This window comes from Phoenix dactylifera, chromosome 1, assembly GCF_009389715.1.
Source record: "Phoenix dactylifera cultivar Barhee BC4 chromosome 1, palm_55x_up_171113_PBpolish2nd_filt_p, whole genome shotgun sequence".
Classification (NCBI taxonomy): Eukaryota; Viridiplantae; Streptophyta; class Magnoliopsida; order Arecales; family Arecaceae; genus Phoenix; species Phoenix dactylifera.
Genome location: NC_052392.1, coordinates 476,532 through 494,062, shown reverse-complemented (window position 1 = coordinate 494,062; position 17,531 = coordinate 476,532). Strand labels below are relative to the sequence as shown.

At 42.5% G+C, this 17,531-nt stretch overlaps 1 protein-coding gene and 1 non-coding gene across 2 annotated transcripts; one reads left to right on the top strand and one right to left on the bottom strand.

The window, feature by feature from the left end:
* Nucleotides 1-1,489: 1,489 nt before the first annotated feature.
* On the bottom strand, nt 1,490-16,157 carry LOC103720158 (autophagy-related protein 8i-like). Its single transcript, XM_039119244.1, has 5 exons — nt 16,000-16,157; nt 15,826-15,881; nt 13,604-13,656; nt 1,846-1,964; nt 1,490-1,748 (listed from the first exon to the last, which is right to left on the bottom strand). The coding sequence occupies exons 1-5, from the start codon at nt 16,028-16,030 to the stop codon at nt 1,660-1,662; spliced, it is 348 nt and encodes a 115-aa protein (XP_038975172.1). The 5' UTR covers nt 16,031-16,157; the 3' UTR covers nt 1,490-1,659.
* Nucleotides 4,626-4,697, top strand: TRNAP-AGG. Its single transcript has one exon. It is a non-coding gene; the product is annotated as a tRNA-Pro (tRNA).
* Nucleotides 16,158-17,531: the final 1,374 nt, after the last annotated feature.

Sequence of the window (17,531 nt, the reverse complement as noted above, 5' to 3'; positions counted from 1 at the left end):
TGGCCCCAGTCCGGTCCGGTCGGTCGGAGCATCGGTTTTTTTTTTCCTTCCGTGGTTTGGACCGAGACTGAGCCGTTGGGCGCAATGGGTTCGGATTGGACTCTGTCCAACCTGGGCTGCACCCTGAACTTTACGCAAATACTGAACATGATAACCTGACTTCTAAATCATGAGCTAATTGCAGATTGGTTACAAAATAGAACCAATTCGCAATATAAGTCTTCTAATTTGGGAAGATGAATGAGCCAAGATGTAAGTTCCATCATATACATATTTCATACTTCCTTATTTTTTTTAATATACAATGCTCATACTCCTTTGCATCAATAAATAAACCTCTTTATACAAGACAGAATAACAAAATATAAAAGCACTTTTAATTTATCTTTCTATCTTTCTCCTCTCTATCTTGGTTACAAATTATAAATATTAAAATTAATAAGTCGGCATAATGCAACTTTTCATTATATTTTGATCGAGCTCCACTCATTAAGAAAAGGGCGAATTATGGACTATGAACTACGAGAACTAAACCAAAGAAACCATGCCATACTTTTAGGCAAAGTACTACCGGTCGACTTTTGGACTTATTAACCATGCTCAAATTATATCAAAACTGCTGTTAGCTTATTTATTAAACTTATAGAAGATTATCCACTAAGACAGAGGCATCGCTTGGTTTTCTTTTCCATTGTTGTAATTCTGGAACTTAAATGCCTAGGGCACTCGTAGAAGAACTAGAACTGCAGGAACCGCAGGTTAGCATGTAAAGAAGCCTTTGAACCCCACTTTTGGGGCTGTCTTTGAGCAGGGAACCATGAAGCTTTGTTACCGCAGGTTAGCATGCAAAGAAGCCTTTGAACCCTACTTTTGGGGCTGTCTTTGAGCAGGGAACCATGAAGCTTTGTTATCGGACTTGAAATTGGTTAATAGGGTCTAGATGCGAGAATACATCCATATATAGGAAGCCCTGTAATCTCGGATATCTGTAACCAAAGCAAAAAAGACGTTTTCCTTCCAATGAAGATCTATTCATCAATACAGGGCAGTGTTCTCAATGAGTTACCACAGCTCTGGAAGAAGAGCTCTTTGAGCTTATATTACCCAGAAGCTCCTAAATATCTTCTTAACCACCATTACATCACCCACCATCCTAAAACAGGATATCCTTTGTCGGCAAAATAGATAGCAATCACAGACATAAATCTACAAAATGGCAAACACCGACCGGCACCTAGCATTAATAATAAAAGATTAGGAAGCACAAATGAGAACATTTATGCAGCCAAACTTGGGCGAATATTTCCTTGCAACCTCAATAAATCTCAGCAGGGATAACCACAAGATGTTCTCATATCAAAATTTGCGGAAAAAAACCATTGAAGCCTGATTTGCTCATTTGTCAATACTTAATAAACTCAAACCCCCTTTGCAACTGCTTACCGTATCATTGCAGAGCAAACTAGAAATATTAGCTTGTAGACAGCACTAAACCAATAGTAATATAACATTGCATGTCATAAACATTAAAATGCACATTGAACTCTGTACATGTATACAATTTATAACAGAGATTATAGTTACTGAGATTATTAAGATATCATCATTATATACAACATATATAGCTTCAGAGGTAATTGAGCATCGCCTTGTCATGGCTCATCCAAATGTCTTTTCACTACTATAGCAAATGTAAAGGAATCCATCTTCATCTTTGTAAGACTCGTACATCGTATCCATGAGGCTTGCTGTAAAACAGATGTTGAAAAGCACATGTAAGCAATTCCGACCTCACAAAATGCATTAACAATATGTAACCAAGATAATAAGACAATCAAACTATACCAGTTTGAGGTAAGGTATTCTTAACAAACACAAAGAGTGCTTTCCCAGGACTAAGATGCAGTCTGCCACTTAGTATGTGAATAAATTGCCCAACTGACATGTCTCGGGGAACCAGATACCTGCAACGGGACAGTACAGGCAACATTCAGGCTAAGTTATCTGAAGAACAGCTTTCCTGCATGGAGTTGGTTAAGCAGAAGGTGAATGTCTAAATTCTATTATAAGTTGCTGGCATTGTCTATTATTTTCCTGGTTAGCCATAGCATTTGTTCTCTATATTAATGCAATAAATTCACTGATCCAATAAAAAATTACATGACGTAGAATCTTTCCACAAAGTCTCAAACAATTAGTAAACACATAGCTACATCTCCATATTACAGGTCCTAGGCATTTCATCATCATCCAAGAGTTTGTCTATAGAGTGTTTCATCCAAGAAAGTTTTCTCCCAAAGATATCTTGCTCAGTTGGTTCAATGAGCAAAATGGTTTGGATTTTGGGACAAGATATAATAAAAAAATGTAAACTGCTATTAACTTTTTATAAAGAAAACTGTCCCTCAAGTTAAAATTTAGGCTTTGTTCGGAAAGGAAACAAATTGACTTCACTGGGAGAAAACCAAAGCACATAAAGCGAAAAAAAGAATGTCATATTGCTTGGTAGAACCAGGTTTTCTAATATGGTGGATAACCATGCAATTGTGAACCGATACAATAAGATTCACCTTCAAACAGTATAAAATAAAAATTTTCCAATTCAACATATATCTTAAGAAATCAACAAACCAACAAAGAGCTTTCTAGTAAGGATTGCTGTGTTGGAATCTGGGCCCGAACCGGTTTCCGGCGGCACGGTTCGGTACGCCCCCGTGCCATTCCATGCCGGGCCCATGCTAACATAGTAGAGAGGGTGGGGGAGAGGGAGAATGAGAGAAAGGAAAAGAGAGAGAGAACAGGAAGAGAGGGAGGGAGAGAGAAGACCGGCGGAGTGCATCTCGACACAGTAGAGAGAGTGGAAGAGAGGAAGAAAGGGAGAGAGGAAAAGAGAGAGGAGGGAGGGATGAAGAGGGAGAGGGAGGAAGGGAGAGAGAGAAAAGGAGGGCGGTGGGGGGCCATGGAGCTACACGGAGGGGCGGAGGAGGAGCTCCACCTCTGGTTTCCTTATTTCGTTTGAAATAGGGACGAAGAGGAAGAGGGAGGAAGGGGGAGAGAGAGAAGAGGGCGACGGAGGGCCAGGGAGCCACGTGGAGGGGCGAAGGAAGGGCTCCGCCTCTGATTTTTCTATTCATTTGAAATTGGGATCCCAAATAGGGCCTCTTTTTATTTTCAAAGTTTTCAAGGAAAGTCGGCAAACCCCTTGCCAAAAATTAAGTGAAGTCGGCAAGAAGTTTGCCAATTTCACTTAAAAAGTTCGAAAATAAAAAAAGGTCCCCTCTAGGACCCCTATCCGAAATAGAGGAATCGAAGGCGGAGCCCCTCCTTTGCCCCTCCGCGCAGCTCTCCAGTCCTCTGTGGCCCCCCGTCGGCCGGCAGCCACCCTCCCTCTCTTTCTTCCTCTCTCTCTCTCTCTCTCTCTCTCTCTCTCTCTCTCTCTTTTCCTTTCTTTCCTTCTCCCTCTCCCCCTCTGTCGCCGGTTTCTCGTTTTGGTAGCCGGAACTATTCCAGTCCGCCACCGGTACAACTCCGTATGCCCCGAACCAGGCAGTTCGGGACGGTTCCACCGTCCATGCTTCCAAGCTAAATCCAGTCCGATAGGCAAGAACATATAGTGGAGGCCATTTGGAAAAAATCCCAAAAATCAATGGAGAATGTTAAGAGGAGTTTGAGCAAATTGTCAAAGAAGAAATATGGCCTTCAAGGTGTGAGATAATAATCAGATTTAACAAAATCTAAGAAGCTGGGACAGCATGCACACCAGCAAATTTAGATAAGCAAATAAATAGAATGGAGGTCTTGAATCTTTCATTGAGTGCAGTTGGCAAGGGCATAGCCCCCCAAGAGTGGAAGCTCTGAGACAGGTGATAACAAAGGACACTACTTGACTGCTACTGCAGGTACATGTCAAGAAATGATCAAAAAGGCTGTATTTGCTGAGATTTGGGAGATCTTCTCGTAATGCATTGCTACTTAAGTGGGGGATGCGCTGCAAATACTAGTTTGGCTCATTATTGTTGTGATAACGGCCTATACAGAAAGGAAATGCTTAAATAGTAATATGAAGCAGTAACGTGAACACAAGCCTTATATAAAGCAGCGACATGTACAATTCCCAAATTCACAGGACATACATCTTTCTAATTCTATCCCAAATAAACTGGGTTTACTGGTTAACTGGTCGATAACAAATTTCAATTTACAGATCTGAACGAAAACCAACTAACTAACATATAAAACAGAGACAATGCACAATTCCCAAAATCACAAAACGTACCCACTCCTTCTGACTCTATTCCAACCAAACTAGGTTTACTGGTTACTGGTAGTTCAAATTACAGATCTGAACCCAAACCAAGTAAATTAGCATATCAAATACCATGATAGAACTAAGAAAATTATAAAATTATACAACAGGTTAGCTAGGGCATGGTTAAATTATGCTGATCCACTTTCTTACTTTTTGGCATTAAAGTTTGATCCACTTGCCTTTTGTTGTTCTCTCAAAATCACTTATAAAAGGAAGGAAATAGTTGGGCCTCTCATATGAAACTTTTGCCATTTATTTTTCTCTTGCTTTCTCAGCAACCAAACCGAGCCTTAAAACCACCCTTGTGAGTACAAGCGGGCATTTGGTCTAGTGGTATGATTCTCGCTTAGGGTGCAAGAGGTCCCGAGTTCAATTCTCGGAATGCCCCAACTTTTTATCTTTTTAAGCTTGTCTTCCCCTCCACTGAAAGAGAGAGAAAAAAAAAGAGGATTCTTGGGACACAAAAACATTAAGCACCATAATAAGGACTAGTAAGGACTAAGATTCCATGGAAAAGACGAATTTATGCTTTGCAGGCCTGGCAGGGGCTAGCTGAAGTTTTGCATGATTTAAGAAATGCCTAGCCCTCATTCACCTGAGTGCCGAGAATGTGGTGAAACTAGATATTACAGTATTCTCACCACTGACCTGGACTTCAATTTAATTTTGTCATTTTTTTTTTTTTTTGCTAATAAAAAGGGATAGGGAGAGGAAGGGACAAGCCCATCCCCGCGTAGCAGCCCCCACTGGGCCCCCGCCCCGCCAGGAGAATGTTCGATGCGGGCAGAAATGGCCGTGTGTTGGGCACCCCGACCGGTTTTACTCATACCCTCCCCACCCGTGGGCCCGGCTCAGCTACTCCTCTGAGCTCTGGCTCGAGTCCAACGTGTGAGTACGTCACACCCGGCACCACCCCGGCTACTAGCGGTTCAAGAGCGGTCCTACACCACAAGTCCAAGCAGTGGCCAAAGTAGTGAGCTCCAGTCCACAATTTAATCGTCGCCGCAGCGATTCAAACTTGGGACCTTGTGGTTAGAATTGCTGCCCAGTACCACTAGGCTACCACCTTGGTGGCAATTTTGTCATCTTTTGACTACTCAAAAACTCCTAATCTTGATATGCACCATAAAAATATTATAAATCACGCAGAAGCTTAAAATTACAGTTTTCCAGTAAAGTTCATGCCCTAGAAGGAAAAGCATAAACACATTTCCAGAACCAACTTATCTCCATATACATTGTTAAGAATCATGCAGTTCCCAATGGTTTACAGTCAGGGAGATTGATGCAGGAAAATATGAAAGCGAGAAACAGAAAAGATTGTTAATAAAAAAAATCCGAATGTGGAAACAGGAGGGAAACATGAATATGAGGTAGGAAAAATATATTAAAGAAAATGCACATGAAAATGTATAGAAACCATAGGGAACCTGGTGCGGACACCAGTGCCAGATTAGCCGGTCGCCACAGGATCCAACCAGCTCAGTAAATCCCAGCCAATTTAGCCAGCCTGATTTTATTTTAAATTGATTTATTTTAGTTGGGTTTATTTTATGTTGATTGGGTTTATTTGCATATTGTCATTTTAGGGCCTTTTTGGGATTTTTTTATTTATAGGAGTTTATTTGTTATTTTGTGACCCTATATATATGGATCCATGCTCATGTTTAGGATTTGATGGATGAATGATGAATGAAAATTAGCCTCTTTGTCTTCTTCTTCCTCCTCCTTTCTCTTGTTCTTCCTCCTTCCTTCTCTTCTTCCTCTCCTCTCCTTCTTCTCTCTTTCTCCCTCTTTTCTCCTACTATCCTGCATCAACTTTGGTATCAGAGCACCCAATTTTACCTTTGTTGCCAAAACCCTCTTCTTTTCTGGGCTGTTGTGGGTTAGGCTACGGAAAAACCCTTCTGCTGCCTCCTCCCTCTCTCTCGGATCTCACACCAGAAAAAGGGGAACAGCTCCTTCGTTGGTTGGCCCTTCCACGTCGCCGCACCCGCACCCACCGCCGCCACCGTCCCTCAACCCTGCCACACCGCCGGCATCTGCCGACTCTTCGCCATGCCACCGCTCTCCCTTCCAGCTGGGAGGTGCCCCCCCCCCCCCCCGAGTCTTCCTGTCTAAGTGGAAAAAAAAAGGAAAACCCCGTTGCTGCCTCCCGTCGTCCAGATTTGAGGAGAGGAGGCCACTTCCCTCCGTCGCCACTGGCATTTTCCTCACCCGGGCGTCGCCGTGCTCCACGTGACACGTCGCCGCGGAAGCCGGAGCAACCGCCTCCAACCACCCACGAAGGAGACGATGAACATTAACGGGTATGATCCAAACCCACTAGAAAAAGAAAAGAAAAGAAAAGAAAAAGGAAAAAAAAACCTGTTTCGTCTTCCTCCCTTGGTGGTCTCCCCTCCGCGACCACCCGCAGCGTCGTCCGCCCTCACCGTCGCCGTCCCCGCTGCTCCCACCTCCGCCTTTGCCCACGCCGATCTGCCTTGCCGCGACCGCCCTCGCCACCGTCGCCACAGGACCACTGCCGCCGCCTCGCCTCATCGTTCCCCGGCCACTGCCAAGTCCGCCACTCCTCGCCGATCCGCCCCCTTCCGCTGCACCCGCCACCACCGCCTTCTTTTTCCTCCCACTCCTTCGGGCCCAACAGCTGCCGCCTCCCCCATTGCTTCCCCCCCCCAAACCCCCTTCCGCTTCCTTCCTCCCTCGGAAACTCCACGTCGCCGCCCGCCCTCCTTCCTCTTCCTCGATCGCTCCTCCCTTCCTCTCCATGTTCACTCAAGGGTTTCATCAGTAAAACCCTCTCCACACCACATCTGGCTCATTCCCCCCTCTTCCCTCTCTTTCTTCCTTCACAGGCTGACTCAATGCACCATCCCACCTGTCCTTCCTTTCGGGCCCAACAAGCCCGAAGACCCACAGGCCCATTTGGCCCCACCTTCTTTATTTCATAGGCCCGAGCCCAAACAGTTTAACCCATCCGGGCCCACCCACACCACAGGCCGTTCCTCTTTATTTTTCGGGCTCGACAGGCCCATTTTCACAGCAGGCCCAATGAGTTGCTACGCACATATCTAATTGGAGCCCTTTGACAAGTGTACTTGCTACGCCGCGCTTTTGGTCGTCGCCCTAACCCAGGTCAGGTTTCTTTCCTTACTGAAAATTCTATTTGCTTATCTAAATTTAGTATCAATTAACTCTTAAGTGCTCTATTGATACTGTTTTCTGAAAAAAAAAAATTAACACACTCACTCCAGACAACACCAAAACCCTAGTAGTGGCCTATTTTTGTTATTAATTGTAGGGCTACCTAATCTTTGGGAGTCTTTGAGGCTCTGTGCAGCCCTATAACACACTGAAACTAGTAGTATCTGACTGCAACTACTTGTCTGGATTTATTACGTAATTTTACGCTGATTTCAATTGCTAGAGTTAGCTTCCAATTATATTAGCATATACGTTGCATTTTAAATATCATTTTCTTGCATTAGGTCTGCCTAGGAATCACCACTGTCTTAGCATTAGGGGGCCAAGCATTATTTAGCACCCTCGGTATATGCACCTTCATTGTGGTCGTGTTGTCTCCCAGTTCGAGTCCCAGCTGACCATGGATGACTGCATCAACACCCTAATAAAGGCAGTCGAAAACTTAACCACAGTGTCCACTCAGGCACATGCCAGACTAACCTCAGCTGGGGCTAACCTTCAGAGGATTATGGGATCCAAAGAAGGTCGTGTCTCTCATTTGGAGGCCCAGAGATCGAAGATGAAACCCTAGACTATCTAGGGTCAGTCCGACAAGGTCAATTTGACACTAGTTCTTTCCCAGGCTATCCTCAAACCTTCCCTCGTCATAGAGGACAAGGTCCTTTTCCTAATGTCAATAGAGGTTATCGATACAACATAGAACCCAGAGGGCCCCGTGATCATAATGAGAATGTGCTTAAGAGCATTAGGGTTGAGGCACCCACCTTTGATGGTCGCCTTGACCCAAAGATTTTTTCAGACTGGCTACACGAAATGGACCACATCTTTGAGTGGTACAATTTGTCTGACAACAAAAAAGTCCGGTTTGCCAGAATGAAGCTCATTAGTCAAGCTAAGCTTTTTTGGCAAAACACTGAACAGCTTTTGGCTAGAAGACGTCAACCTGCCATAATTGATTGGACAGAAATGAAGGAAAGGCTTACAGAAAAATACCTACCCCTTAACTATCAAGACGATCTCCTTAACCAATGGAACACTAAGTCCACATTTATAAGGCGCTCGGACACACGGAGCACTTCCATGGGCCCTAATTCCTCAGGGTCCAAACCTTCTGTAGGGTACTCTACCCCTAGACTCCCTCCTCCTGCCCCTATCCCAAGCCGAGACACTAAAGGCAAGAAAATCCTTGGTGAGCCTTCTAAAGCACATTCCAAATTTCAGTGCTATAAATGCCAAGGTTTTGGTCACGTTGCCTCCCAATGTGCTAACAAATCTCTCGTTATTGCTCAGCAAGAGCAGAAACGTGACATAGATGATTTGGAGGAGCAAGTCTATGAACCAAACCTCAATCACATTCAGTTGCACCCGCATTATACCTATATCAGTTGCACAGTCAGAGAGAGAGTTTGACCAGTCCACTATGACTGTAGTGCATGGTTACAAGGCTAAGAAATTTTCAGATTTCTTGTCCATGTCACCCCATATTAGGATTTCCGAGTCTGCACATGCACTAACACAGCACATCCATGAGTTGCGTCAAGAAATCCATAAGGGCATTCATGCACGTACTGCTCAATCTAAGGTGCAAACTAATTTCCACAGGCATACCAAAAATTTTCAAACTTGGGGTTACGTAATGATCCATCTTAAGGAATTGCAGTCTCTTAGTATTGGACCATTCAGGGTGTTGCACAAGGATGGCACTGACGCCTATGCCATTGACTTTCCATTTGATTTTGGTCATAGCCTTACTCTTAATATTAAAGATTTGGTTGCAATCCCTGATGACTCTTTTGCTACACTCTCCTGCGCCTGATGTTTATCCTATTAGTGATTTCATGCCATCTTCGTTTACTTTTCTCCTCCATCGAGCACAAAAAGAGTATATTGATTCTATTTTAGCCAAACAAATAGTTTTTACCAGTGATGGAGACATCCAGCATTTTCTGGTTCGTCGGCGAGGACGACCAAAGTCCGGTTACACTTGGATCCAGCGCAAGGAGATACCGCCAATTGATCCGGACTTGTTGGAGTACTACGGGGGCTTTACCGAGCCGCTTTCGTCAAGGACGACTTCTTTCCATCCGGGGAGAGTTGGTGCGGACACCAGTGCCAAGTCAGCCAGTCGCCATAGGATCCAACCAGCTCAATGGGTCCCAGCCAATTTAGCCAGCCTAATTTTATTTTGAATTGATTTATTTTAGTTGGGTTTATTTTATGTTGATTGGGTTTATTTGCATATTGTCATTTGGGTTTATTTGCATATTGTCATTTTAGGGCCTTTTTGGGATTGTTTTATTTGTAGGGGTTTATTTGTTATTTTGTGACCCTATATATATGGGTCCATGCTCATGTTTAGGATTTGATGGATGAATGATGAATGAAAATTAGCCTCCTCGTCGTCTTCTTCCTCCTCCTCCCTTCTCTTCTTCCTCCTCCTTCCTCCTCCCTTCTCTTCTTCTTCCTCCTCCTTCCTCTTCTTCTGGTTCTCTTCTTCCTCTCCTCTTCTCTCTTTCTCCTCTTTTCTCCTACTGTCCTGCATCAGAACCACTTGGAAACTAATTTATGTGTACCGATAAAGAAACTTCTGTTTTGCTAGTATCTACCGTCTCTCTACAAGAAAAAAAATAAAAAGGATGTAATGTATGACACCATTTTGTCAAGCCCATTAACAATTTTTAATTCATGTTTTCTCCTTCTCCATATCCTTTGTTTCTGACCCGGCCTCCCCTGGCTCTTCCACCGTCCGGGCTCCCTCTCCTCCCTATGCTCCCCGGCGCAGGCCTACCACGCTTCGCGCCTGCGGCGTTTTCGCCATACGGACTTTGCCAGTAGTGCCATCCTCCCCGCAGGCTGTCTGTATGGGTGGGTTGTCCCTTGCTGCTACGTTCTGTTAGGCGCTATGAATTACAGAAAATTAAGTGGAGTTCATATGAGACTATCGGCTCGGCTAAGCGAAGACGAAGGAGAGCATCCATGTAGCTAAGCAGATTGCTGGTATTAAATATAAAAGGGCGGGGGCAGGGGCAGGGGCAGGGGCGGCGGGCGGGGGCAATTAGGACTGACCTTATCATCGAATCTCACCGCCAAAAGAGGAAGAAAGAAGAGGTGCATGGTGGATGATAATGAAAGAAAGGCCTTTTAGATGTTTTAATGGGGTCGTGTGTGGCAGCTGGTATAGATGATGAAAGGCGGGCCGCTTGAACCGGGACCTATTCTCTTGATAGGCGGCAAGCAAAGCTGAATAGGAAAGGGGGCGATTGAAGAGTGCCTTTTTTAGTCATAAATCATATTTTTTCCTATCTAAGCTATTGAGGCCTCAAACTCAACCGCTTGTAAATTCTTTGTGTAATACTCACTTGTAAAACCTTTCTCTGATCTCTCTCGAGAAAGTTGGAACCATCTCAATGGAAGATTTTTGAGCTGCCAACAGATCCACGAGATGATGAATGGGGTCCAAATCACTTGACTCCTGCCCCGCCTTCTTAACTCCATGGAGCCCTATGGAGTCAGGGGTACATAGGAGAAAGAGAGAAAGAGAGAAAAATCCTAAATGCAGCCGTTCCATTATTATACAATACCACTCGCTTAAGCCGAATCGCTTTCAATGTCAGCTGGATTGCCTAGTTGATTCTGAGTCTGATTTGCACTCGTAAGGCTTTCTTCCCCCTTGGGCTGGGCTCAACTCACTACTAGGAAGATAGAACATCTCAATTTCACGAGATTGACTTTTCTTAATTAATGAATAACTCTTTCTTCTTCGAGGTCGATTGGACTCTTTCGACGGAAGCAGTAGCTACGCACCAGGAGATCTCGGATGGCCCACCGAACGACTCGCATGAGTTGCCTATGTCAAACTCAGCATCGGCCTTAACCCAATTACGAGAACTTGAAATCCTGGAGGTCCCCACCGAAGGGAGCCTCTTCTTTTCTTCACCGGTGTCTTCATTCGGCAGAGCGTACGAGAGCTCTACTCGAGGCAAAACCCTCTCCCGAATAGGTGTGAATTGGTTGGTGCAGCATAGCATGAGCGGCTTAGTCTTTCGCTTATCATCTAGGGCTTAGGCCTCAAAACATTGGGTTGGAGTAGATGATTGGCAGGAGCAAGGGGCCAAAATGGTCTCCCCCCCCCTCCTTGTCAGTTGTCACATCCCTTTCTTCAGCACTTACCGGTTGGGAATCTAGCTCCCAACTATTTCCTTCCTTTCCAATTTACGTTTTGGAGCTAGTTTGACAGTAAAATCACATAATTTCCCAATTCAGTTTCCCTGAAAACTCCAACCTAAGTGGAAATTGGTTCCTCGGTAACTAAGGCAGCACTGCTTATTCATAGATCTATCGTTATTACTGTTGAATAGTCTGATATCGGATATATTAGGGACTCTAGATGGTCTACAAAACTCGTGGGTTCATCCACCTAATACCAACATTTTGGGTAGGATATTAACATGGTCTTAAAGCCAGCTATCCCTCTTTCCTACCATGCCTCCACACTCCCACCTACTAATTCATGTGTCACCCCTCTAGTTCTGACCATCGGGCTCAACATGTGAAAGAAGGGCATTGAAGAATAGCCTTGCATCGGATATATTAGGAACTCTAGTTGGTCTCAAATACTCATGGGCCCATCCACTTAATAGCTTAAACTTCTAGGTTGGACTTTAACAATTATAACACAAAAGAGGAGCAGGAATAGAAGGGGATCTTACACTCTCATAAACAAACTTGAAATCAAAATTTGATGAATTTGTCTTATGTTGCTTCTCTACATATCAAATGAGAAGTCAACAGCAATACATGTACAGATCAGCTTTTCAGAAATTGAAAGGTACAAAGGCAAGAATCACAAAGAAGATACGAGTTGTATGAAAAAGATATGGTATATTATATAAACAATGAATAGGCACATATACCCCGAACATCAACTAATCTTAGATATTGATGAGCAAGATTCTACGTCCGCTTCTCTTTCCCAAAATGGTTATGTTCTAATAGTCCTACCTACAAAAGCAGTAATTCTTGCCAATATTCCACAATCAATAACAAAGTGACAGAGGAGCTAAACTATTTATTCATATCAATAATAGCAATTGACTGTAAACGGACAAGCAGAATCAAAGTTGTTTTAAGGGGTACAATAGAGAAGATAAAAGGTCATACTTTCACCCAAATAAAAACAAAAAAGACAAAGTGACATGTCATCACCTGTCTCTCTCCATAAATTATCTACCCTCTTTCAGAAAAACTGTCACAAAACAAGTACCTAACCACCAGCCACACATACTTTGATATTTCATGTCACTCAACTGTTAATTCAGATCTTAATGTTAACAACCCTTCTGCCTCCCCTTTTTTTTCAAGAATAAAAAAGGAATATTGCCTATGAAACCAATTAAACTGCAATCAAAAGGTTCACCTTCAAAACCAGAATCAAGACAATCACATCCCTACATGCATCACTCCAATTTCACTTATCAAGGGGTATTCAAGCTCCCACACATGCACACAGAGGCACTCACATGAGAATGCAAACAAATTGAGAAGAATGAAGGAATACACAGACATCATCCAAAACACATGTATGCCATGAGATTTCCATTTATAATATGCATTTCCACTTTTCTTTTGTGGGGGTTACATCCTTGTGCAATGGGTGCAAACACGACAGAATAGGACTTAAGAATGCAAATTATCACTATGAAACAACAAAGGTTAGAATGGTATTGTCCTTTCTTGATCATCACCTATAATCAATGCCGAAGGCCTCCTTCAAGCTATAGTAATGGACTAGATATGCTACTTTCATTTCCCTCCTGCACTAATAGAAAAGTTTTCTTCTGTCGTTTTTACGATTCAAAGCCAGAGACGACGCCTTATCATCAAAAAGAAAACTACGCATATTGTCGTTGGCAAAATAAGAAAATGATTGAGGAGAGGTGTGGTAATTACACTTTCTTGCAACATTTAAGATTTGAGCGGACTCAAGTCCATCAAAAGGTAACACTGGAAGAATATCTGAGAAATGCATAAGACAAAAATTCTAAATAGAAAGTATAAACTGGTATGAAGCAAACTCAGAGTTCTACTTACTTTTTCTTTTCCATCTCTGGAAGATCACATCTTGTGAATCTTTCAACAATAACCTTAAAAAAAATAAATTACCAAAAGTAAAAATTAGTTCCAATAGCATAAAATAATTTTCATCTCAAAAAAATTCTAACTACTACAATCAAGAGATATGTATAAAGAATTCAGCCATATATCAGGTGGTAATTGCATATGATGCAGTTTGCATGCTGACAAGTTCCATTTCCAGCCAACATTCCTTATATTACTTAATTATATGTCTTTATCTTGGATGTTCTGCTCATAGTTGTTATAACTGAAAACAAGCAAGGGAAGTGCAAGCAGGAGAAGGCCAGGTAAGATGATTCATTAAAAAAAATATTTAGCCGTTTAGGAACACAAACAAAATTCAAGCAAACTTATAAAGTGCAAAAATCATGCAAGGACTAAAATTAGTGTGGTATGGTAAATTAAAATTGTGTGCAATGAATTAGATGAAATTTTTAAAAGCAATTCATGCTAGCAAAATCATGAGCTTCTTATAAATTTTAGTGAACTCTTCATGCAGTAGCTTCCCATGTCAAATCATATGTAAAACCATAATCCTTTCCGATCTTTGCCAGTCAAACTGAATATTTTCAGCCCTAACTCATTTCCCTTCCACAATTTTTTTTTTTTTGGCATGGTTCTTGAAAATAGTGTGTGTCCTTCTTCCATAACTTGCATCGTCATGTCTCAACCTGAGTTTCGCATAAACTGCTTGAAGAGTGCTGTCCCTCATACACCACGCCTCACATCCCTTGAAGTTTCTTTTGATTCTTTTTTCCAAAGGAGGGATTGGTCATCTCGATGCATAAGTTTTAATGAGATGAACCAAGATATCAGTTACTTCAGACGTATCCAAGGTTGGAAAGTTTGAAAACAACAGATATTTTCTGAGATCTCAGCCGATATGCTAGGACCAAGATATGAAAATCTCGGATGATATGTTAAATCCGAGATTAGAAACTATAGTTAGGCATTGATTTTGAAATTTATTGAAAGTCAATTTAAGACTTTGAGGGAGTAAAAAAGGTATTTGAAAAATCGGTTATCGTATCAGCTGGCATCCTAATATTTAAGTTTATACTTGCTACGGTAACAGGGGCCAAGCTTTTCTATGTGTCATACTGGAGGATGCTGGACACTGATATAAACCGAGATCCTAGCCAAGATGCAAACCTTGCATCAACCCCCAAACTCCAAGCGATATTGAATTACTTGCACAAGTTGGCAACTTCAAGAATTAAAATGTCATTATAATTCTTTCAACAATTAGCACTACATATGACTGGAACTACTTACTGACACAAAAATATTCAAAACAAATTGAGTATAGACAGCCTAATGATATATAAAAGATAAGGAAAGTGTTTTGCACTGATCAGGTAATACAACAAAATACTAAATGAGTCACTAACTTATTCATGTAAGACTTGGACATGCTCACATAGTAACTATTGGACCAACAAAGAAATATTAAAGAAGAACTGAGCCTATCTCGACAAAAGTGAACTATGTGTCCTAGGGAATTTATGTCACATTCATTTCTTAGTCTCTTGGACAGGTGTACCAGCTGTTGTTGAGCATTGTAGCATCTTAATGGGCAAGTCATGCATGAATATGTGCATCCAGCATGCACTATATGCAACCATTTGGCACATCATGCACAAAACCGTGAGCTCCCAATGAATAGATAATTCAACAAAATCCTTGTTTATCTATGTTTCCAACGATGTCAATGTCTTCAAAAGAAAGAAGGCTTGGGCATCATAATAAATCTGCTACCGCAATTATTCTATATGAGAAACAACGAAAAGCTTCAACTTGGAATCTACCATGTTCAGATCCCTATATCACGTAACAAAAAGGAACACGTTAACCATATTTGATTACAACTCGACAAACAGATCAAAGATGCAGAGAACCATAGCTAGCAGAACCTCAGCACCAAATTCATCCAATTTCCTTCACGCATCAACAGTGCACGAAAGAATCTGTACTCCTATAAACATCAATTTCTGGAAACACGACCTCCCCTTTCTAGCCTCAGTCAACTTCTTCACTCATAAAAAAACGCAAGAAACGTTTTTCTTTTTAAAAGAAAACAACATATATATCATCCGTAGCATATCGACCCCATTCTATCATCAATTCGGCAAGGTCTAAGACCAATAAGAAAAAGGGGAAATCTAGATGTCACACACCGGTACTCGATCGGGGTACTTGGCAACAATGTCTCTCGATTCCTCCAGCCGCTCCTCTGCAACAGATAAGTCATCAGAAAAATAGGTGCATACCAAGAAAACTAAGGGAAGAAAGGCAAAAGAGGCGAAGAATAAGAAGATGATTCAAAGGATAATTGGGAGGAGATGACGAACCGAAGGAGAATTCTTCCTTGAAGGGCCTCATCTGCTTCTTGGGAAGATCGGAGACGAGAGGTCGGAATTAGGGGTGGGGTTAGGGTTTGCAATTGAAGGAACGGTTTATCGCCTGGAATTGGGGAAATTCGTAACTCCCTCTCTCACATCATCTATTATTCTCCGCGTTACTCAGTCGGAGGGCATTAAAATAATTAAAAAAACATTAACCGTCCAAATAAGCATCAACGGTCACCTAGAGTTACCAGTTTACCAGGGAGCCGGTCACCCAGAATGGCATTTGTTGTAATTTACGAGCAATGTAGGACTAACTCAGAAAAGGGGAAAGAGACCATTTTCCCGCCGTCCGATCCAGCGTCGACCCTCCACCTTGGATCTCTCTCAAGATTGTCAATTCTGTCGAGTTTTACTTGATAAAGCACTACTCAGCTGTGGGAATCCATGAGCTCGTGTGGGTTTCATCCTTAAAACTCCTTTCTCTGCCCATCCATGCGGCTTTATTAAGCTATTAGAAGTTGCAGTTGTTGCTTCGTGCATAGTTTGCACATCCACTAATACAAGCATCCAGCTTTCAACAACTTCACCATTAGTATGTCTTCAGCCGATGTTGCATACGGACTACAATTCTCTATTCAACAAATATGTGATATGCTTTCTAGGCCAAGCATGTATGTAGTGTAAGGGCCCACATTTTTCTGTTGGGCCTGGGCCGGCCCGCGAGCTACGGCACCGGCCCAACCCATGTGAAAAGAGAGGGAGACTTCCGAACATAGTCTTCTTCCTCCTCTGTTCCTACCCCGCCCCGCCCCGCCTCGCCCCAAATCCATTGGGGAAGGAGGAAAATGGGAGATCAAATCCTATCTAATTTAAGACTAGTTTCGCTTATTAAATGATCCCTTTCCCTTTTCTTTGGGCATCAACCAAGAGTTCTTCCAATATAGACTTGAATTTCTAAGCTTGCACCCCACTGGCAATGCCGAGGCCAATGATCATGGGGCGGCGCCAACCATGGAGTGCCGTCGTCAAGCTTCTTCTTCTCTCTCCTCCTTCTTTCTCTTTCCTCTCTTGGTTTCTCTCTACTGAACTCTCTCTCTACTGGATTTTCTCTCTCTATAGGCTTTCTTTCTCTACTAGAATTGTTTCTCGCTCTAGATTTTCTCTCTAGTTGGGATTTCTCTCTCCAGCTTGATTCGGAGAGATCATTGTTTTTGGAGGATTGCTAGATAGTCCTAGGATGCTAGGTGCTGGTGGATCCTTTAGATGATCAATAGAGGATTCTAGGTTGTCAGATACCCCGGATAGTTTTAATGTTGACTTGGTTCTGTAGGAGAACAATCTCTTGGACGAGAGGACGTTGAGCAGGGTTCTGTGCATCTTGCTTCATAGATCGTCGTATGAGCGGGTGATTAGTCTCCTTAAGTTTTTAGCAAAGAGGTAAGAATTCTTGTACACCGACCTGCATAATATAAATACTTTTATACCTATAAATGTATGATATGCTATGATCCAGATAAGTAAGAAGCAAAATCTTA

Coding starts and splice junctions, on each gene's coding strand:
- LOC103720158 (XM_039119244.1), bottom strand. CDS start 16,030: ATGAGGCCCTTCAAGGAAGAATTCTCCTTCG. Junction 13,657..15,825: donor AGTACCCCGATCGAGTACCG/GTGTGTGACATC, acceptor ATTTTTTTTAAG/GTTATTGTTGAAAGATTCAC. Junction 1,749..1,845: donor GAATACCTTACCTCAAACTG/GTATAGTTTGAT, acceptor TCTGTTTTACAG/CAAGCCTCATGGATACGATG.